The sequence below is a fragment of the Pelobates fuscus genome, chromosome 8 (genome assembly GCF_036172605.1).
Source record: "Pelobates fuscus isolate aPelFus1 chromosome 8, aPelFus1.pri, whole genome shotgun sequence".
Classification (NCBI taxonomy): Eukaryota; Metazoa; Chordata; class Amphibia; order Anura; family Pelobatidae; genus Pelobates; species Pelobates fuscus.
In genome coordinates, this window is record NC_086324.1 from 15,037,926 (window position 1) to 15,061,967 (window position 24,042).

General features: G+C 40.8%; 1 protein-coding gene across 1 annotated transcript in view; it reads left to right on the plus strand.

Annotated features, from left to right (window-relative positions):
* Nucleotides 1-24,042, plus strand: part of WNT10A (Wnt family member 10A) — a 40,730-nt gene that overhangs the window by 1,126 nt on the left and 15,562 nt on the right. The window contains exon 2 of the mRNA XM_063429287.1: nt 11,988-12,250. Within this exon, the coding sequence (XP_063285357.1) occupies nt 11,988-12,250 (263 nt within the window). The remainder of the gene's footprint in view (nt 1-11,987; nt 12,251-24,042) is intronic.

Below are 24,042 nucleotides of genomic sequence, written 5' to 3' on the forward strand. Positions count from 1 at the left end.
TTGTATTGTACAAATGACTCTGTGCTTTATCCGCTCTCCAATAATTCTTTATACAGAGCTTGCCAAAGCTGACATTCTCAACGTGCATTAAACTATGTTCAGATACAATGCCCACCTTCAGCCTCCATCTATCTTTACTGATTAGAAGGTTACAATGTGTTTGCTCTTTGTGCCAGATTTGTTTTATTGCCAAAACGTAGAGTTTATAGGATGTAAAACACATAAAAAACCCAAAAAACTCAGGATTGGAAAGGGCTAGAGATCTAGGCGTAGATACACCACAGCTCTATTTAGATTGTAAGCACTTTGAGCAAGTCTCTCCACACAGTATGTCAGTAATACACGGCTCTGTACAAATCTAAACATATTAACTTAGTCACTCTTCTGTAACCCGGCATGTACCTCTGTCATGTGTAACCAAAACAAAGTATATTTATGTACATGAAGTAGAGGAACATTATTGAACCACATCAGTGAATGAGAAATGATCTTCTCTCTGATTTGTGTTAAACGATTAACCTTTTGGTGACTGGCTAACTTTAGGATGAGGTTCAAGAACACAATTCGTTGCACTCCCTACATATTATATACTCACCCTGCTAGGGTTTTTTATTAATACAGTTTTATTATAACATAAGAACCGGTCGAAATTCTCAAACTTTTGTTTTTCCAACTCATCTGTTTTTTTGTAACGCTCGTCAATTAAGTTTTTAAAAAATGCAATTTGCAATTTTTACAGCCATCCCGTGGCAGGCAATGCAGACAAGCTAGTCGGGTAGGATGCCCTCTAATGAGAGAGCTGTAAATCTGTCAGTCAGTAATGTATGTACAGTAATCGTGTGTAGCCAAGAGCACTGGGGATGTTACTCCCATGCATTGGAATTTTTATAGCACCAATATGTTCCGCAGCGCTGTACAATTACCTTAGTAGGGATAGACAACAGCAGGTTATTGACGGACAAAATAATGTTTGTCACAAACTAAAGTTAAGACTATACTATTAGGGAAATTGAACATATAATTATCCCATTACAAGCAGTGTTCCACCTCGCTATGTGAAATCTCTCTCGGCTGTAATCACTAAAGAGTGAATTGTGATCATTGATGAACAACTTGCAAAATCTACATCACAATAACCAAAATTAAAAAGTAATGACTGGGTTGTTCACTAGAGCGTGCTGTTAAATTTAAATTGAGAATTACATTTAAAACTAAATAGACAAATTTAAAATGCAGCTGGCTTTAAACTATTTTTCCCAATCCAGATGCTTTGTCTCGCAATTTAAAAATTTCCATTCAATCTCCATCGAATTCCCAACAATTTGCACGTTCGTGAATAACCCAGCAGTTAAGTGAACCCCCATGTACCACTAATCTCTGATCAATAATGTGGGGTACATTATCCAGAAATACTGGTGCAGTCTATTCACTGTAACAAACATTAAACAATGTATTCAAATCTGGTATAATTTGGTAACCTGTATAAAGTGCTACTTGTGTCATAGATTTCCATGATGCATACTTGCTAACAGCCCCAGACTCAGCTGATCAGTCCCTAATAGCTTGCTGGAGTAACAGAGAATGCTCAAACCACATGTCAGTGTATTTCTGCATTATTTACCTATAGAATATATAGCTCTGTCATTGTCCTATTCTTTGAGACATCTCAGCTCCCTTGCATTAATTCTCCATTTCTAACAGGGACACACTTTACATGAAGGTTAGGCTGATCAGACTACATCGGTTATTCATATAACACACATTACCCTCAGCCAGCCTGTGAACCATGAATAGGGGTGAGGGATGTGTATGATATCAATGGACGGATGGACAGATAATCTCCACATTATGCTAGACTTATCACAAATCTCAGGAAAAAAATTTAATTGGGGGCACACCCAGAACATACAATTCTCAGCAGTGATGTTGTAAAGGCCAGCATATTTACATTTCACAAGACGACTTAGAATCACCTATCTCTGCAAACTATGGGGATATAGTTCCACCACATGGCCATATTGTGTTAACCCATTCACTACCAAGCTGTTTGTATTGAAAACACCCCCCTAATCGCAGTAATGTTGGTGTCCTGGATGTTCTGCCCGTCAAGTTGTCCCCAAACAGTTTGTGATCGTGTAACCTTTCCATTCTAGCTCTGCCGCACAGCGCCGATCGTGATGGGGCCGAGTCTCTAGTGCCCGCTTCTATCTACAGAGCACCTGGGCTCTGTGCACCCACCCATTATCAGCTCTGACTACACTAATATGTTAATTAGCTTAGCCCCTCAACCCTTAGGATCTCCCTTAGGATCTCCCTATAGGAACGCATTATTCAATGCTTTCCGATGGGGATTCCAGTGACGCTGTAAGTCCTCATTAACCCCTTAAGGACACATGACATGTGTGACATGTCATGATTCCCTTTTATTCCAGAAGTTTGGTCCTTAAGGGGTTAATAGCGTGAGGACGTCCAAAAGTTGTCTAAGGCAGCCACTAAGGGAGGAGTTAACCTTTGCAGGTAATTATTGTAGTTTGTAAAAACGGCAATAATTACATGCTCAGGGTTAAGGGTGATGGGAGTTTGCACCCAGACCACTTAAATGAGCTGAAGTGGTCTGGGTGCCTACAGTGTCCCTTTAAATGTATTGGTTCTGCGTATACACATCATGATTCAATTAGAGTATTATGTAAACAGTTGCAGCTTCACTGGAAGCCTGTTCCAGGTATCTACTACTATATCTATATCACTGTTACTTTTACTACTTCCTCCAGAAGGTGGTTCTATGTATTTACTACTACTTCACTAACTTATTATTTACTTGCATTGCTCTTCTTTCACTCTCCAAAGTTTACATTTTATCTAATCTTTTGGGGCTATTCGGTAAAATGTGAATTGCAGGGCATATAATGTGAAATTCTAATTTTAAGCAAAATTGTAAAAATTCTCCAAGTTCGCTAGGTTTTAAGTTCAGCTGCTTTAGCCTAAGATGTAACATTAATTCTAAATTAAATAAAATGTAAACTGTATTGTCATTCTGTATGTTCTGTTAGTGTATAGTCATTCTGTATGTTCTGTCATTGTATAGTAATTCCGTATGTTCTGTCAGTGTATTGTCATTTTGCATGTTCTGTCATTGTATTGTCATTTTGTATTTGCTGTCATTGTACTGTCATTTTGTATGTTCTGTCATTGTATTGTCATTTTGTATGTGCTGTCATTGTACTATCATTTTGTATGTTCTGTCATTGTATTGTCATTTTGTATGTTCTGTCAGTGTATAGTAATTTTTCATGTTCTGTCATTGTATTGTCATTTTGTAAGTTCTGTCAGTGCATAGTCATTCTGTTTATTCTGTCATTGTATTGTCATTCTGTATGTTCTGTCATTGTATTGTCATTCTGTATGTTCTGTCAGTGTATTGTCATTTTGTATGTTCTGTCAGTGTATAGTCATTCTGTATGTTCTGTCAGTGTATAGTCATTCTGTATATTCTGTCATTGTATTATCATTCTGCATGTTCTGTCAGTGTATTGTCATTTTGTATGTTCTGTCAGTGTATTGTAATTTAGTATGTTCTGTTAGTGTATAGTCATTCTGTATGTTCTGTCATTGTATAGTCATTCAGTATGTTCTGTCACTGTATTGTCATTCTGTATGTTCTGTCATTGTATTGTCATTCTGCATCTTCTGTCAGTGTATAGTCATTCAGTATGTTCTGTCAGTGTATTGTCATTCTGTATCTTCTGTCAGTGTATAGTCATTCAGTATGTTCTGTCAGTGTATTGTCATTCTGTATCTTCTGTCAGTGTATAGTCATTTTGTATGTTTTCTGTTGGAATTAGGCAATATTTGCACGCTCTCGTTTTCACCGTTACCACAATGTTAAGTGGACAGTCATGCTGTGGATTTTACAAGCTGTCATGTTGATTTATTGCCTAATTGTGCCCGGATTGTAAAATGTTTTGCAATTACATAGGTCTTTTTTCCCTAATCTCTCCTGATTATCATGAGCATTTCACGTCCCAAAACACAGAAAACCAAAATAAATATTGCAAACTGTATGTACAGCTTCTGACACCAGAGTTTTATCGCTAAATGCCATCATGCAGCAGAGATATAATAGCACAGATTTTGGGATTCCTTTACAAAGCTTTAATTAATGACACACGTTTATTTCCTCTGCAAGAGAGTTTTTAAAGGGGACCCTTTATACTGGATATATACAATATTTATGCAATAACAAATAATATATTAAAGTTTTGTATTAGCTGTACATTTCCATGCTTGGAATAACCAGAAGTGACTCCCAATTATGATGCTTCATTAAAGGAACTTTCTGTGCACCATAACCACTGTAGTGGCAGACTGTAGTGTCCCTTTAATAATATAAACAAACCCAGTGTAACTGTAACCTAACCTACACAGTCCATCTAACGTGTGTGGGAGCCTGGAGCAGGGGCGGGCTGGGCCGGGGGGCAGGGAGGCAATTGCCCCCCAGGCCGCCCTAAATTCTTTTAAGACCGGCCGCTGCAGGGCCGGCCCTTTAAATACTGCAGCCGCCTGAGCGCTCCGTTAAGAGCCTCAGGCGGCTGCAGCTTCTCCCCTCCCCTCCCTTGTAGCGTGGCCGAGCTCCTCTCCGGTCCGCGGTGCCCGGACGGAGTGATAGGAAGGTGCACACTGAGTGTGCACCTTCCTATCACTCCGGCCGGGCACCGCGGACTGGAGAGCAGCTCAGCCACGCTACAGGGGAGGGGGTAAGAAGAAGGGGGGGGAGTAAGAAGAGGGGAGGGGGGAATAAGAGGGGAGGGGGGGAGTGGGGGAGTAAGAAGAGGGGAGGGGGAGTAAGAAGAGGGGAGATAAGAAAAAGAGGGGGGTAAGAAGACGGGGAGGGGGAGTAAGAAGAGGGGTAGGGGGAGTAAGAAGAGGGGGAGGGGGGAGTAAGAAGAAGGGGAGATAAGAAAAAGAGGGGGAGTAAGAAGAAGAAGAGTAGGGAGTAAGAAGAAGAAGAGTGGGGAGTAAGAAGAAGAAGAGTGGGGAGTAAGAAGAAGAGTGGGGGTAAGAAGAAGAGGGGGAGTAAGAAGAAGAGGGGGAGTAAGAAGAAGAGGGGGAGTAAGAAGGAGGGAAGATAAGAAAAAGAGGGAGTTAAGAAGAAGAGGGGGAGTAAGAAAAAGAGTGGGGAGTAAGAAGAAGAGGGGGGACTAAGAAGAAGAAGGGTTGGGGTAAGAAGAAGAGTGGGGTAAGAAGAAGAGGGGGAGTAAGAAGGAGGGAAGATAAGAAAAATAGGGGGTTAAGAAGAAGAGGGGGGAGTAAGAAAAAGAGTGGTGAGTAAGAAGAAGAAGGGGGAGTAAGAAGAAGGGGGTAAGAAGAAGAAGAAGGGGGAGTAAGAAGAAGTAGGAGGGTTAAGAAGAAGAAGGGGAGTAAGAAGAAGAAGGGGGAGTAAGAAGAAGTAGGAGGGTTATGAAGAAGAAGGGCGGGGTAAGAAGAAGAAGGGGGAGTAAGAAAAAGAGTGGGGAGTAAGAAGAAGAGGGGGGAGTAAGAAGAAGGGGGGTAAGAAGAAGAAGAAGGGGGAGTAAGAAGAAGTGGGAGGGTTAAGAAGAAGAAGGGGGAGCAATAAGAAGAAGGGGGGAGCAATAAGAAGAAGGGGAGTAAGAAAAACAGGTGGGGGAGTAAGAAGAAGGGGGTAAGAAGAACAGGTGGGTGAGTAAGAAGAACAAGGGGGGGAGTAAGAAGAACACAGGTGAGGAGGGGGGGTAAGAAGAACACGGGGGGAGTAAGAAGAACACAGGTGAGGAGGGGGTAAGAAGAACAGGGGGGTGAGGAGAACACATAGAGGGGGAGGAGTGAGAAGAACACAGGGAGGGTGTAGGGGGGGGATGAGAAGAGCACAGGAGGGTGGGTGAGTGTGAGAAGAGACCGCTAGGGGAGGGTGGGGAAGAGGAGAGACCACTAAGGGGCAGGGGAGAGCTCTAAGGGACAGAAGGGACAGCTCTATAGGACAGGGGGCAAGACAGGGAGCCCTTTCACACTACGCGCACACACACACAATGCATCCCTATACATACACAGAAACACACAATGCATCCCTATACATACACAGAAACACAACACGCTTCCCTTACACACAGAGAAACACACAATGCATCCATTACACACACACACACTGCAACCCTTACACACAAAGACAATGCATCATTTGCACACATACACAGAAACATACAATGCAAACCCTTACACACACATGCAAACACACACTGCTTTTCTTACATACACACAGAAACACAATGCATCTCTTACACTCAATGCACACACATACAGACACACACCTTGCATCCCTTATGCATACAAACACAGATTCACACAATGCATTCCTTACACACAACCAGAAACACATAATACATCCCTTATACACAAATACACACTGCTTCCACTACACACAAACACACTGCATCACCTACACAAACTGGTATCCCTATACACTACATACCATAAGCACACATATTAGATCCTCTACAATAACACATAACACATCCCCTACACACTCCACTCCCTGTGAGTGAACTCATGAGTGGGTGGAACATATAAGTGGACTTATGAGTGGGCCTTATGGGCATACTCACCGTCAGGCCCTGGGGCCCAGACCTTGAGCTGTGTAAGGGGCCCCCAAAAAATAGAGCTGCTTCCAATTCTCCCAGAACATTGAATTTTGTGACCACAGTGGCATACAGCCTCCAGAGATCCTGTTCTACACCAGACCAGTGGAGTCAAACCGCAGCCCATCATCATCCTCATCTAATTGTAAGTAGGCAATCTAGTATATTATTAGTGACACTAATCTATAATTTACCTCACATTAAAGGGACACTATAGCTTAATGAAGTGGTTCTGGTGTCTATAGCCGGTCCCTGCAGGCTTTTTAATGTAAACACACACTGCAGCACTGGCGTTAGTTCATATGGCAGATCATATGGGTGGGGCATTGTGATGTCACATGGGGGGGCGGCAAATTTTTATTTTGTCTAGGGCGGCAAAAATCCTTGTACCAGCAGTCTACTGGTGACCCACAGGAGGGGAGTGCACTGATTGCACTGCACTCTCCTCCTGCCCAGACCCGTCTTTACCGCAGTGCAAGTGCCCTCTGCCCTCTGCCCCTAATTTACAGTGGCTCACACTCACAACAAGCAGTGCCTGGAGCCCTTTGCAGAGACGGAAACAAAGAGGTTCTGCGGCAGCTGGGCGTCCTGCAAGCATTACATTAAACAGCTGTTCCCCATGCAGCCACAGGTGGCGCTGTGCTGGGAGAATGTGATTACTCTTCACTTCCTCCCAGCCTACAGAGCAGCGCATGGGAGAGAGAGAGAAGGAGGCATGATTTAATCTTACAATAAATCCTCTAAGCAAACCTTTATAAATTTGGGGGGATCAGCTCGGTTTCCACAGTTTATTGGTGTTTACTCTGATGTCTGTATTAATATTGAGGGATGTCTAAGTAGTAACATCAGTGTGTGTCAGCAGGGCCAGCCGTTGGGGTGGGCAAGCTGTGCAGTCACGCAGGGTGCCATGACAACAGAGGCACCCGGCGGCCAACACAGCTCACAAGTTGGGTACACCAGCATATTTCATTTTAACGATTCGCTGGTGGTCCACTGGTGCGCACCAGCAGTAGGTGCAGTCAGATCATATCCTCTCCCTCGTGGTTCCAGCGCTCAGTTAGTGAGTCAGAGCACAGGCTCAGAGATTCTCAGCCTGCGCTCTGACAACATTGAAAGTCAGAGCCGTGAAGGAGCGGGTATGGCAAAGAGCTACTGATTAGCATAACATCAATATCCGTTATAAAACCAGGAAAAGGTGGGCATGGATGGTGAACTGATTTGGTGGCGCAATGGGTCACTTGACTGGTTTTGCCCCACAGGCCTAAGGCTGCCAGCCCTCCCCTGGCCTGGAGTGTCCCTTTAATAATATAAACCCACTTTGTATAATTAGCGGTTATCTAACCTACCAGACTATTGGTCTTGGATTTAAGATGCTGTGAACTTCTAGTCTCATGAATCACAGCCTCGAGAAACCTTCTCCAGTGTCCAAGATGGAAAGCCAGACTATCTAAGTGTGTTATGGGTGCTCCACCGTACCCCCACTCTTTAAGGCAATATACTAAGCGCTACGGAATCTGTTGGCGCTATATAAATGGCAATAATAATAATATACTGATACTGCTGTGTAATTAATGCAGCTTTCTTACAATATCACTGTGGGTACACAGATCTCTGTAAGCTCACTGTTTTAATGCTGCTATTTTAATAGCATGTGAAATAGTGTGAAAAATACTGAATGATACATTTCATAGAGAATATAAAATGTCCTATCATATTTATTTATATCATTATTATATTTGAGTCGATATGTCAGCATTTTGATTCCCTGCTCATTCTAGAAAATAAGGGAGTTGTGGAGAGAACTACCATAACCCAGTACAAGGGAAGCAGGGTCAATTACCAAGGTTTTTTTTTGTTGTTGGGTAAGAAGAGTCAGCATTTGAGGTTAAAAGGACACGTAAGCACCATAACCACTTCAGCTTATTGTAGCATTTATGGTGCAAGGAGTGATTAGGTGCCGTTGCTCGATTTTTGTCAGATTATTTGCAAAGGTTTTTATGAACACTTGTGGTTCTCCTGGCATCTGGAGCTGGTATGGCTGCAAGGGCTGGGCTACATTGTCCCCATCGCTCAGCACCCAATGCATTCTTACACCACAACCACTGCAAAATATTGTCCATAAGCTAAAACAGTTCTACTCTGTGAATGTATTTGCACAGTTATCAAAATCACTCTACGATTATTAAACACTAACGTGCACGTTCACTAAAATAAAAATGAAAAAGTCATTCCTTATAAGTCATGCGGCAGGATAGTGTGCATCTCGCTTATTCCTGAAATACAAATTGTCAAGATGCATAGATGTATTTATTATCTTTGTATGTGTAATAGTGGTTTTACATTCACAAAGTGCTCAGTATTAACCTCAACGTCTGTGTATTAACCTACTGGTCTGCAACTCAGCCTCATTCACACTGGCAATAAATGCGGTCAGTGGTGACTGCCAGGTTACTCACTAAATTGAGATTTAATAGGAAACGGATGTGAATTCAAAGTGAATTTCAAAATGTAAGCCAAAATCGAAAAACTTTCATTTCTGTTTTCAGTTTGTCTATTTTGGTCTTAAAATTGAAATTAACTCTTAATTTGCTTTGAATACCTGCCAATTCTCAATCTTAGTAAATAGCCTTGTGAGACTTGGCAATGACGCTGTGTTGTGTATTTCTGGCCTGAGAGAGTTTAATTACTAGACTAGGAGAAAGACACTTGCTGCTTTGCACAGATATTGCAGATACTGTGACACTTAAAAGGGACATTCTTTAACTCTTAGTTCCCTGGGTGATCATCACTGCACTGATCACTACCTTACCCACATCACCAATAAACATTAAAGAAGTTGACTCTCTGTTTTATGGTGCAGGCCTCTCTAACAGCCAAAAAAAAAAAGGTTTATTTAAGGTCAAGGAATATAAACTGGTTGACAATAGATCACAAACAAAAAAACGTGTTAGACCTGAGTGTTCTGCCCACTTCAAAGGCAAGGGTAAATAACAGGTCCAACACATCTTTCATCGTTCCGCACACAGTGCACACTTGACCCCCTGCACGTGCAATGTTTCAAGACCATAATTGACTATGGAAATGGTAACATCAGCTGGAGCAAGGGGAAAGCAAAGCGTAAATAAACGCCGTCAGGAATAAATTGCGGACAGGAAGTGTGTCAACACACTAAACTTTGATCAGAGAACACAGGACGTGGAAGGGTGACTGGCTATCCGTGGCTGGGGGCTGCGCTTCATCTGACGGGCTTCGGCCTACCTTTGATCTCAGATCCATGAATAAAATAAAAAGAGAATAACAGAGTAAATCAAGATGGGGGGTAAACAAAGTCTGAATTGTAGTAAATTCCACATAATGTGTGAGTGACAAGAACTGCTTTTCGTAAATATCACAATTCAATATGAAAATCTGTAGAGAATTCACAACAAATATTTATAGATTATTATAATATTTATAGTTAATTGAACTCCCCCGGTGCTTTTAATGATACAAAATTTTGAATTTAAAGAAGCTATAAGCCTTACGATATAGAACTCTGAGCATTGTGGGTAAGGAAGATACACGTGTATCGACACCCACAGTAGATTCTGTATTCACAGCTAACAGCTCTATAGCAATGACATAACCTTACAACAAAACAAAATGTCGTCTATATAATTGCAATCTATTTAGTTGGAGCAATCAATAGGAGGAATTTTATTTTCTGTGACGTAACGCCATATGATGTTTGTGTGATGCACAGAATGATGACGAAACTCTGGAATCAGGGGAATATTTTAAGGATCCAATCATCATATAACAACAGTGCATCATACATATATCGAAACTACTATAGGCGACCTAATGACTGGCAGTGAGTGGTGGTGACTGTACAGCCAACTTGCAAAACTTAGACTGAAACTGATGATTTGAAAGAAAATGAGACAAAACGATGCTGTATAATAAGGTTTTCTGATTAAAGACACCCTTTGAGTCATTTTAATGCAGCCCCGTAGAATGCATGATTTACTATAAGTATCCTAGAGGGGAGGGGAATGAGAAATGGCCGACCTATCTATTCCCTATCTAGATGTAAATGAAAACACCACAGACACTACAGACACCACCAAATAGATGAATGCTTTCTTAAACATTATCATTCCTTAATAATAACTGAACAGAAAATTACTCTGGCGAATATTAGGAATGCAATTTCTTGCGCAGTGGCGGTTCATCATTGTAGTACGAGGAATAACCTGCCAAATGTGGAATGATGACTATGAAGGATAATTAATATAATGGTTCGAAACAAAAAAAATTGCTTTTGAAAGCAAGTACCTTAGGGCTTTTGTAGATAAAAGACAACTATGTCTGCAAAATGTCAGGCACGGGGAGGTAGTCATGGCCAAATGATGCTGTTTGCAAAGCATTCCAGACGGCCAGTAGCCTTGCGTATAATGCGTCGGCCTCCGAAGTGGGGGGTCTTAAGTTGGAATGATCTCATCCCATTCCTGGATCCTGTCACTTGCTAGGAATTGGTACGGAACACCTAGTTATTACCCACTAAAAGCAGGTGCTAGGCTTGAAACATCCCTTTCATACTGAATATGTGTCTAAAGGAACAAAGCTGACAATTGGGGAACGATCGTGCTAATGTTACTTCTGATATGTTGCGGCACATGTTAAGATATACTACTAGACAAAGTTGTAATGGATAATTCTTTTTGGTAATATATATATTGTGTTTTGGTTAATTACTCACTTTTTAATTTGAGCTACTGCATTCCCAGAGAGAGCCAACATCTAGGGTTTTATTTGATGTGGTCTTCATCTTGACCACATATAACGTAGACTGGTATCTCAGTACCTGAACCAATAAATTCATTCATTTTTTTTCCGATAGTACTTTGAAGGATAAGTCACATTGCACTTTTTATCATTATGATGGACTGAGCCAGTGGAGGGAGGGCAAGTTTTTGGTAACAATGGAGAGAACAATCCAGATACTTTCATTTAATATACATTTTTAAAAAGTTAACCAGTAACATTTATGACTTGCGGACAATATGCCATCGGGTATGTCAGGGTTATTCAATAACGTGTGAATTGTCAGTAACGGAGACTGAATTCAAAGTGAATTTCACATTTTTTGTCCAAAATGTATTTCTAGTCCAGATAGTTTGATCTGAAATTGGCAATTCACTTTAAAGTCCTGACAATTCACCCTTCAGTGAATAACCTTGTTCTTTCTGCCGAGCTAACATTCCATTAAGGATTTTTTTAGTTGAGTCATTGACAGTGAATTTTGACACACGCAATTCTCACCACATCCACTGACTCATTATTTTATGTCCCCAGGACTTTGACCAATGAAATTCTTGGGCTGAAGATTCCTCCTGAACCGGTGCTGAATGGCAACACTGTGTGTTTAACGTTGCCAGGCTTGACTCGTCGGCAAATGGAGGTGTGCATGCGCCACCCTGATGTAGCGGCCTCTGCCATTCAGGGGATCCAGATTGCCATACACGAATGCCAGAACCAGTTTCGAGATCACAGGTGGAACTGCTCAAGTCTGGAGACCAAGAACAAGATACCGTATGAAAGTGCGGTGTTCAGTCGAGGTAAGTGAATGAGTAAAGTAAGTGGGATATTGATGCAGTAAGGGTGTAAAGCAGCAATACTAAAACATTAAAAAGTGAAATATTCAAACTGTTAATAGGCAAGTTGGAAACAATCCCTAATACAGTAAAAGTGGAACTATCACAGCTGAAATTTGTGAGTAAGTCTATTTTTAGGAGTATTTCTGAACTGGTCTTATTTTTAACCTACTCTTCATACGTGCCTGTCCTGGCACAGCCAGAGGATAACATTTAAATCAATTTAACTCCTAGGTTGCTGTGCACGTGATCTCATGCCTGTGCATAGGAAAATGTTCAGGGATGAGGCAACAAGGAACTGTGACAAATTCTGTCTAAAGTCAGATCATTTTTTTAACCCAAATCTAAAGGGATACAATTTGCAAGACAATAGTTGCAGCTAATAATTGTCAATCCTTCTTTTATTGAGGCAGGGAAATGGTAATTCAGAAAAAATAATTCAGAGTTTTAACAGATATAAACATGTCAAAAATTTTTAAAACCCCTTCGGTCACTTACCTGAATCCAGAGCCGATGTCTCTCAGCGCTAGCGTCAACCGGCGGGGGAGACCTAAGGCACATGCGCGGCAATGGCCGTGCTGGCATTAGGATTTATCCATAGGAAAGCATTAATCAATGCTTTCTATGGGAATTCCGGTGATACTGTAAGCCCTCATGCATAGTGTGAGGACGTCCAGCGTCATTTAGGCAACAAAAAATGGTCTAAGAACCCGGAAGTCCCTTTAGTGGCTGTCTGGTAGACAGCCACTAGAGGAGGAGTTAACACTGCAAGGTAATTATTGCAGTTTCTCCGAAATTGCAATAACTACCACTGAAGGGTTAAGGGACATGGAAGATTGGACCCAGACCTCTTCAATGAGCTGAAGAGGTCTGGGTGCCTATAGTGTCGCTTTAATAATCAACCAACGGCCCTCTGTAGACTTTATGAGTCTGAAGGACTGAACTGAACCTACTTGGAATCAAACACTGACACCTGCTCATGGACTATAGTTGTTGCATGAACCAACTAAGCTATCCCATCAGTCATCTCAACAAAAGCACAACAACACAAGACAAATGATAAATGTGTTGTTGTTGAGTATAAAGAAATTACAGAGCTGGATCCCTCCACCCTTACAGAGAACACCTGACTCCAGACATACCATTCATACAACACTCTGACACGAATTCTTTTACTACATAAGGGCGCACCCACTTGTAAAATAAATGCCCTGCGGCTCTGATTTCTTGTCTGACAGCATTACAGTGTGAAAATGGCTTCCTGAACAAGTACTCTACAACACGTCACTATAACCCAAGGGGACCATGGGCACCAGCATATTTGGCAGTAGGTTACAGGTGGCCACTGTCTTCAGTTTGGTAGTTGTGTCTGGATGTGGAATCCAGGACTAGCTATTTCTCTGGACAGTAACCGAAAATGGCTGTGTGTTACGTCACAGTGTATACAAGGTTTGTATAGGGGATCATTCTGAATGCAGAATGATATCTGGAGTATCCAATATCCTACAACACAGATCTCCATTTAAAACACAGACCTGAACAATTGCCCTTGCCATAATTGATATGTATATGTTTCTTGCTCATTTATTATCTGTTACTAATTGGGGTATTCAGTGAACAGAACTCCGAATTCTGCAAGAATCCATATGAATGTAACCTTGCTATTCCCTACAAAGCTGTGTATTGTGTGTCTGATCACATGGGAACTATCACTTCTCTGGATATCACACGATTGAATAAACCATTGAGAATCATCTATAACTTTAATTAACTTTTTCTTAATGAGATTCTTGATTTTCTTCATTTATTAAAGAGTTAGCAAATGACATCACGAGCCAGTTCAGTCCTGGCACGGCCAAGGCACACATTGCATTGGAGGAAAGAAAATGGACACATTGTTTCAATGTCTCCTTCTGTGCTGACTGCCAGGTCAAAGCGCAGAGTTTATAACAATAATTGACAGGAAGCCAAGATGTCAGCGCTCAGTTCAATGATAGAACTAAATACAATATTGTGGATTTCTACATAAAATTGTATTATTTCAGAACATATAGGGGATATGTAAACATAATATTAAATATCATGGAAAGTGACTGTTCACCTTTAACCCCTTAAGGACACATGACGTGTGTGACATGTCATGATTTCCTTTTATTCCAGAAATTTGGTCCTTAAGGGGTTAAACTTTCAGTTCCAAGTTCATTTGAAATCAGTTGCACACAGCTCAGCAGAGTTTAATTTAGACTGAATTAAACCAATACGTCCACTCTGTACACTAATAACGGGTGCAAGGTGTAACAGTCCCCTCAATTTATAATAAAACAGATAAACAGGTCTGACAAAGACCCCATTTAGGACTGAACCATGGCTGGGACTACAGTGGTGGGATAATCTCAGATCGCTGGGTCCACAGTGGTGGGATAATCTCAGATCACTGGGTCCACAGTGGTGGGATAATCTCAGATCGCTGGTTCCACAGTGATGGGATAATCTCAAATCACTGGGTCCACAGTGGTGGGATAATCTCAGATCGCTGGTTCCACAGTGATGGGATAATCTCAAATCACTGGGTCCACAGTGGTGGGATAATCTCAGATCGCTGGTTCCACAGTGGTAGGATAATCTCAGTTCACTGGGTCCACAGTGGTGGAATAATCTCAGATCACTGGGTCCACAGTGGTGGAATAATCTCCGATCGCTGTGTCCACAGTGGTGGGATAATCTCAGATTGCTGGGTCCACAGTGGTGGGATAATCTCATATCGCTGGGTCCACAGTGGTGGGATAATTTTAGATTGTGTCTGTGTGTCTAGTAAATGTATACATTTGGGATGTGACTTAATTTGTGGAGCTAAATTATAAAATAACTGTTCACATATGGTTTTTATCTTGGTTAGTATTACAATATTTTCACTTAGAACCCTGCAACGACCAGAAAAAGTAGCAAAACTAAAAGAATGTTAAGGTTCTTTAAGCCGTAGAAATCCAGATACATGCTGTAAGTGGGAGCACTGAAACGTATAGCGCTATATGTAATGTAATGTGCACTGGGTTTAGCAGTGTGTGTACGTGTTGGAGGTCAGGAAAGGAGATCCATGGAGGTGTGAAGTGGGACGCCATTTAGCTTTAAGGGTTTTCAAACACTTAGGAAAAGATGGATCAGTATGTCTCTCTGCTAATGGCTTCTACAGTCTCCCAGGAGTTGCGATTCTCCTCAGATCACTCCCATGCCTAATTGGACCCGCTGCACAATATGTGCTCACAAGGCCATCAGCGTTAATCCAAAGTGACAACATCTTTTTAATATTTTATCTTTATTTCCCACTTCTTCTCCATCAGCCTAGCCGAGCGTGTGCGGCGCTGTGAATTATTTGTGACTTGGATATTTATATACAGAGAGGAAAGTTAAGATCTTAGCCGGGGTATTTTCCTTATGTAAGTGCACAGTCCCGTAGTGTTTTATAACAGAGGTTTCCCAACACTCGCTGCATAACGGTTGCTTGTTAATCTGAGAAACTGCATTTGATTATAAGAGATCAGCATATATTTAAAGAGTTACTCCAAGCACCAGAACCTCTCCAGGGATTTGAAGTGATCATGGTGCCCAGAGTCTGTATGCGCAATGTTTTGATATGAAACGCTGCCCATGTGGAGTCCAGTCCCTCTGCTGGTGGAGGGGTACCACCATCTCTGACATCATCATTAGGGGGTCGTCAGCCAGCCCGGATCTAGATTTTCGGAATAGCTGATGTCAATTCCGTGTAAACTTCTATTCACAGAATTGCAATAATCGGTTTAGGTACATACGTAAGTTTTTTAACCGCTTAGAGTGAGAAGTGGATTTGATGGGGGCAAAGTGAAACAGCATTGGAGAGGAGACTCTGGGGTTAAAACAATTGTGAATGGTTTATCCCTACAAGTAAGCCAACACCTTTGTCAAGATTCGTCAAGTCCCATTTTCCTGCAATACTCACCTCCCTGTTGCGTTCCTCATCTATAATCACCATCCTCGGTCCTTCTCTGAGTGACAACAAAAATTGCCCATGACAGATGCGCTGTATATTGTATTACAGTACTTATCTATCATAAAGATAGCTTTTTTCTTAAATAAAATGCAATCTATTGATACAGACATAATGAAAACACTTAACATATTACTTTGCAGAATACAAAACAACTGAGATTTTAGATGTAAGTTTACTGCAAAAACAAAACAAATAAACAAACTGGAAGTGAAGGGTTTCAATGTATCTGATAATAAAGTCTCTCCCTAGATATCTCCTGCATTATCTCCTAAAGCTTCCCAGATCTGAAGATACCTCTAACTGTCGATAGCAAGGATGCAATGTACAACTCAGCTTACATATTGAAATAACTGAAGCTTTAAAGATACAGTAAGAGAGGGTGGCAAATACAATGGAAATATGTAATACATATTTATCCAGATGTAGACTATTAAGCATCTCTTTCTCAGATCTCAAAGATGCCAATTCACCTTAAGGTGCTGAGCACAGGTGTATAAACTCAGTGCTCAAGCATGCCACCTAGTGACCTAAACTATACAGTAGGATACTGTACGCAGGTATCTTGTAGCATCTTGCAGCTATTAGCCTAATTCACGTAATGAACATCATTTCCAAATTTACCTCATACCAGTCTGTAGAATTTATTTATTAAAAGAACAGAGAGCTCATACTTAAAACTTTACAGGTTACATTACAGTAGAGGGAGGTACAGTAAGTGCAGTAGGTATACAGTGTATGTATATTGTTTATATAGCGCTAACAGGTGTACTCAGCACTTTACAGGTTACATTACAGTAGAGGGAGGTACAGTAAGTGCAGTAGGTATACAGTGTATGTATATTATATTTATATAGCGCTAACAGGCGTACTCAGCACTTTACAGGTTACATTACAGTAGAGGGAGGTACAGTAAGTGCAGTAGGTATACAGTGTATGTATATTGTTTATATAGCGCTAACAGGTGTACTCAGCACTTTACAGGTTACATTACAGTAGAGGGAGGTACAGTAAGTGCAGTAGGTATACAGTGTATGTATATTATATTTATATAGCGCTAACAGGTGTACTCAGCACTTTACAGGTTACATTACAGTAGAGGGAGGTACAGTAAGTGCAGTAGGTATACAGTGTATGTATATTGTTTATATAGCGCTAACAGGTGTACTCAGCACTTTACAGGTTACATTACAGTAGAGGGAGGTACAGTAAGTGCAGTAGGTATACAGTGTATGTATATTATATTTATATAGCGCTAACAGGTGTACTCAGCACTTTACAGATTACATTACAGTAGAGGGAGGTACAGTAAGTGCAGTAGGTATACAGTGTATGTATATTGTTTATATAGCGCTAACAGGTGTACTCAGCACTTTACAGGTTACATTACAGTAGAGGGAGGTACAGTAAGTGCAGTAGGTATACAGTGTATGTATATTATATTTATATAGCGCTAACAGGTGTACTCAGCACTTTACATTACAGTAGAGGGAGGTACAGTAAGTGCAGTAGGTATACAGTGTATGTATATTTTATTTATATAGCGCTAACAGGTGTACTCAGCACTTTACAGGTTACATTACAGTAGAGGGAGGTACAATAAGTGCAGTAGGTATACAGTGTATGTATATTATATTTATATAGCGCTAACAGGTGTACTCAGCACTTTACAGGTTACATTACAGTAGAGGGAGATACAGTAAGTGCAGTAGGTATACAGTGTATGTATATTTTATTTATATAGCGCTAACAGGTTACATTACAGTAGAGGGAGATACAGTAAGTGCAGTAGGTATACAGTGTATGTATATTTTATGTATATAGCACTAGCTGTTGTACTCAGCACTTTACAGGTTACATTACAGTAGAGGGAGGTACAGTAAGTGCAGTAGGTATACAGTGTATGTATATTTTATGTATATAGCACTAGCTGTTGTACTCAGCACTTTACAGGTTACATTACAGTAGAGGGAGGTACAGTAAGTGCAGAAGTTATACAGTGTATATTTTATTTTTATAGTGCTGACAGGTGTACTCAGCGCTTTACAGGTAGAGGGTGGTACAACAAGGGCACTACGTGTTCACAGAGTGTGTGCATGTTTTACTTTTACAGTTACCTGCGCCAAAACTTTTCCATGTATACCCCCAACACACACGCTCTGACACCCCATAAATTATTGAATACACTTAATCATTTTCATACCTAGTCCCTAAAGAAGTTAGAGATTTTCAGAAAATGACTGATATTCAGATATGAGTATTTTCTCACCCCTCCTGGGTGGTATGTTTATTCCTCATTCTCAGGTCCTCTACCAGAGGCCTGGGAGTTTGAGGGTTCTGCGCAGAATCTTAGCTGTTCCTAGAACTGCACTCTTCTCTTCAGATGTCCTACCTGGATTCTGTTGAAGCCACTCCCCCAACTTGGGAGTCACATCCCTGAGTGCTCCTATCACAACTGGGACTACTACTGCCTTCATTTTCCATATCCTTTCTAGTTCTTCTTTCAGTCCTTGGTATTTGTCCACCTTCTAATGTTCCTTCTTCCTGATCTTATAGTCACTGGGTATTGCCACATCCACCACAACTACAGTCTTCTGTTCTTTGTTTACCACCACGATGTTGGGTTGGTTGGGCAGCACTTGCTTGTCTGACTGGATCTTGAAGTCCCACAGGATCTTAGCCCTGTCATTCTCAACTACCCTTTGTGGTATCTCTCATCGGGGCTTAGGCAGGTCCAATCCATATTCGGTCCAGACGTTTCGGTACAAAATTCCAGCAACTTGGTTGTGTCTCTCCATGTATGCTGTTCCTGCTAACATCTTGCATCCGGCTACTAGGTGCTGGACTGTCTCAGAGGCCTCTTTGCACAGTCTGCACCTTGGGTCTTGCCTGGTGTGGTAGACTCCAGCTTCTATTGATCTGGTGCTGAGTGCCTGCTCCTGTGCTGCAAGGATTAATGCCTCAGTGCTGTCTTTCATTCCTGCCTTTTCCAACCACTGGCAGGATTTTGTTATGTAGCCACATCCACTATCTGCTGGTGGTTCACCTCATGGAGACAGTTGTCTTGCCAAGGAACCTCCTCTTTTTATGCATCCTCTATCTGTTGTTGTCTCAAGCATTCTCTTAGCAGTTCATTTTTGGGAGCCATCTTTGTGATGTACTTGTGTTTCCTCCAGGACTGTGGCCTTGACACTCATCAAGCCCCGACCTCCTTCCTTCCGGCTGGAGTACAGTATCTGGGTGCTGGATTTCGGGTAGAATCCTCCATTCATAGTGAGTAGTTTCCGGGTCTTGACATCTATGGTGACCAACTATTTATATATATAGTTTTTCTTTGCACTTGTTTTGTGCATTATCTTATTTTCTTTCATTTTTATTATTTTTCTCAATTTATTCATTCAAAAGTTGAGCATACTTTTTGTTGGAATATTTACAATGGAAAAGTATTTGTAAATTAAGCTTGTTAGTTACACCCCCATCCAACTGGTCGTGTTAATTCCTGGTTTGCTTAGATCAGTAAAACTAAACTCAAGAGGCAGCTATTGCCCAGAGCACCTGCCTTGCAAAGACTTCTCATTGAGCTGCAGTGGAAAGTCTGTGATTGGACAGCCACAGAAAGTCTGGGTGGGGTTAGAAGGGGAGGGCTTGCAAAGGCAGCAGATATAAGATCTACAGCTATTGCAAGCCAAAATTTCATGTACCCCCCAAAAAAACATGCAACACAAATTACATGCATATTTTCTTTGTGGGTATGTGTACTAAATTGTTTTTATTTATTGCTTTGTTCCTTTCCATTTTCCATCTTATTTAACTGTCTTGGTAGCTGTAACAGTAACTGTTACTCCTCTGCCTTATTAATATTAGTGGCAAAGATTGAAGAGATCTGAAATGATGAAATTCCTTGATTGTCTGCGTTTTTACTCTTTGCTGATCACATACACACAGACTGAATATGTTTTAAAAGTTAAAAAAGGTGCTTCACTATTTAGATTAATTAAGACAAGTTGGGATATGTAAAATCCTTCAGCTTGTGGCTGATTGTCAGCCGAGGGCAGGTTCATCTTTAGTTTATTTTTTAAGAAAACAGAGGTGGGGTTGCAAGGGGGGTTAGTGTAGGAGAGAGAGCACGGAGATGGATAAAGCAGGCAAGTCGAGACCCGTTGACTGGAGGCAACGACTTGAAGAATAAAGAAGGCATATTTCTTGGCGCTGTCTCCAATCACTTTGCACAGGAAGGTTGGTAAACAGAGAGTTGATAAAGAGGATTAATGTAAAGAATGTATTGTAAAGAGCTGCCAGAAAGGACGAAGGATAAACAACTCCTGTTATTTCCACACTAATACGGCACAGCGAGAAAGGAAGCCCCGATGGGGAATACGTCTCCTTTTAAAGGATTGTAGATTTCTTCGGCAGTAATTCCCATTCCTTTCTGTTTCTGGCATGGTTGCTTTCTAAAATGTGAAGTGTCAGGAATTCAAAGAGAATTTCACATCGTAGACCAAGACAGTAGGATTGGAAGCATAGCGGACATGGTCAGTGATTTAACCATTCGGCTAGCTTTGCCTAAAATTCACTTTGAGTTCCTGATAATTCTCAATTCAGTAAATAACTGTTTTACTGTAACCAATCTCATACATAAGATAAATAGTCAATTAAATGGGATGAGCAAAGAATTGTTTGGACCTCTCAGACTTCCTGCTAAAAAGAGGCCAATGTTTGAGGAAAAACATGAAATCAATATTTGAGAAAAACGATAAAATATTTGGCTAATAACTACCTGAAGCATCTTATTGAATTTATATTCAAAATAAAAACTCTATGTGCACTAAAATCTAAATACCGTAATTCACTTCTGGGTAAAGAAGGTCACCAATGGAATGTGTCTTTTGGTTCTTCAAAGTTCCATGGTGACATCTCAATGTTTTGTACTTTACACTACTTTTGGAGCTTATCCGTCCTCCAGCAGGGGGTCAGCTGATATGAAATTCAATTAAAGACATGCTCTTCACACATATAGCACTTCAAGCAAAACTGCTTTTGGCGTTTGGAGTGTCCATTTAATGTTCAACCTGTCTACTGTTAGCACTCTTATCTTCAGGATGTTAGTAACTACCCTTCTCCAACTTGGTCAGTGTGATAGAATGATCTTCAGAAATGTGGAATCCCAAAATCCCGTCCAGCACAGCTCCCAATGTCCATTGTTGTAGTTCTTATTGCGGTTGTAGTTTCTTATTATGGTTGCAGCTTCTTATTACAGTTGTAGTTTCTTATTACAGTCGCAACTTCTTATTACGGTTGTAGTTTCTTATTACAGTCGCAACTTCTTATTACGGTTGTAGTTTCTTATTACGGTTGTAGTTTCTTATTACAGTCGCAACTTCTTATTACGGTTGTAGTTTCTTATTACGGTTGTAGTTTCTTATTACAGTCGCAACTTCTTATTACGGTTGTAGTTTCTTATTACAGTTGCAGCTTCTTATTACGGTTGTCTTTTCTTATTACAGTCGCAACTTCTTATTACGGTTGTAGTTTCTTATTATGGTTGTAGTTTCCTATTACAGTCGCAACTTCTTCTTACGGTTACAGCTTCTTATTATGGTTGCAGCTGGTGTCATTCCGTTGCCACTTTTGTCCATGCACCATCAGAGCTGTGATCGATGCCTGTCAGTATGTGTTTTATCCAGCTTCCCATACACTCACATGCATGAGCATTGCAGCAAGTTTCATTAGGGAGCACCCAGTGAATTTCTCTTATAACATACCAATATTTATTGGAGACTAAATCATGAAGAATATTTATTTTAATACATCAAATAAACTCTTGTGTGCTAATTATCTACACTGTGTTACTTGGAAACCATTAAAAAGTGCAGATATGGATCGAAATAGGATACAGGGAGAACAAACTGCATGTGCCCACCAAGCGCACCCCATACCAATGTTCAGATGGAATGTCATGGTTCTAGATAACCTGAGTTCTAGAGTGGGTTCCTCAATCTCTGGTTTTGACCATTGGCTTGTTCCCATTGATTTTAGTGACCTTGATCTTGATTAATTCTGTGTTTACTCCAACTTATCTCTGCCAGTCTGTAGACTATATCACCCTATGTGCAAACAATCTTTAGTTTAAATCTTCACAGGATTTGTCAGAGCAGACCATTCGAAGGATTGACAATAAGTCTTGTTGTCAATCCTTTGCAATCCTTCCTTCCTTCTTGGTAGCGCGTCCCTGCTAATAAGAAGGTCTTTTAAAAAAAAAAAAAAAAAAACTATTTATTTTAACAGGTATACTCAGGTTGAATTCTTTGAGATGCTCTGTGTGCCCAAATCTAGCATTCTGACAGCTGATGTAAACACAGCTGATTTCATTTAACCCCCCTTCTCCCTCTCTCCATCACCAAGATGAAAGACAAGTCATTGTAGCAGTACATGTCCTGAGGATGTACACTTCTGTATACTTACTAGTACAGCACCAGCCCCTCCCTCCACATTTCCCAAATCTCTATTGTTTACAGAGCCCTGGTTAAACTTGGCTCACTGTCTTTAGGACTGCTACACAGAACAATATTTTATTTTATCCTTCATATCACTAGACCAGGCCTCACAGATTTAAGGCAGCTCTATCATGGTCATATATATATATATATATATTTTTATAGTCCCCCCAACTCTTTCTCCTTGTTATAACCCCAATTAGTTTTTTAGTCACTGGTTCCCCCGTTTTCCCTTGATAAGGGTCATTATTTTGGTCTTTTTCCCATCCGACACCATCTTTAGAAGCTTGGCTGTGATGTTTGCAAACTGCCTTCTTCTGAATTTCCTTCTCTCGCTCCCCCTCTCTCCCCCCACTGTGATTTAGATCTCGTGCATGCCCACTAACTGCTTCACAAGGTGGAAGATACACGAGTCTCGGCAAAATCGCAACAGAGAGAGGGGATGGAAAGGTGAGTATGCTGGGATGCTTATAATTGATGAAGGAAGTGGAGCTTGCCTTAAGCGCTGCCCTTTGTCACGTTTTGTCAAGCATAGGAAAATACATATTAAAAAGCAGAAAAAATAGAAGCGAAAAGTAGAAATGAAGAGCGCAATGAAAGACTGGAATAAAGGAAGAATCAATTGATAAACAGTAAGTATGCCGTGACAGAGCTGCTTCATATAGAATTTTGGGGCTCGGACACAGCCAACCCACCTGTTATGTGAGTGCATTAGGGAAGGTACCCCAAAGGTGGTTTAGGGAAAGATGGAAGGGTTTGCAGGATCCTGGACTTTTTAAGTAACATTAATAATGCACCTGTATATTATGCAGGGATGGAAAACAGACTGAATTGTCATGAGAAAGAATTAATTTATATGGTTTTAAATTGACATAAATTTGAGAAATGCTGTACATAGCTTTGCATTCATTAAAGCACAATGTCATTAGAGAACCATGTTTAATTGCCGCACTATGGTTTTGATTAAAGGGTACTTGGGTTAAGGGGTATTTCGAGGACCTCGGAATTGGAAACCGGCCATGTTATATTAGAAGATACTTCAACTTACAGTCTGGCTTTACCAATCACTAACTGGAAAAAGCTTTCTTCCATTTATGTCTGGGAACAAAGACCTATAACGCAAAGCATACTGTACACTTGGTTTTATAACAAAAATATTTACCTTTAAAGTCAAATTCTTTGAAACAAAAACAAACAACATTTTAGGAGAAAACTGCCGCAGCCACCACTCCTGCCCTGAC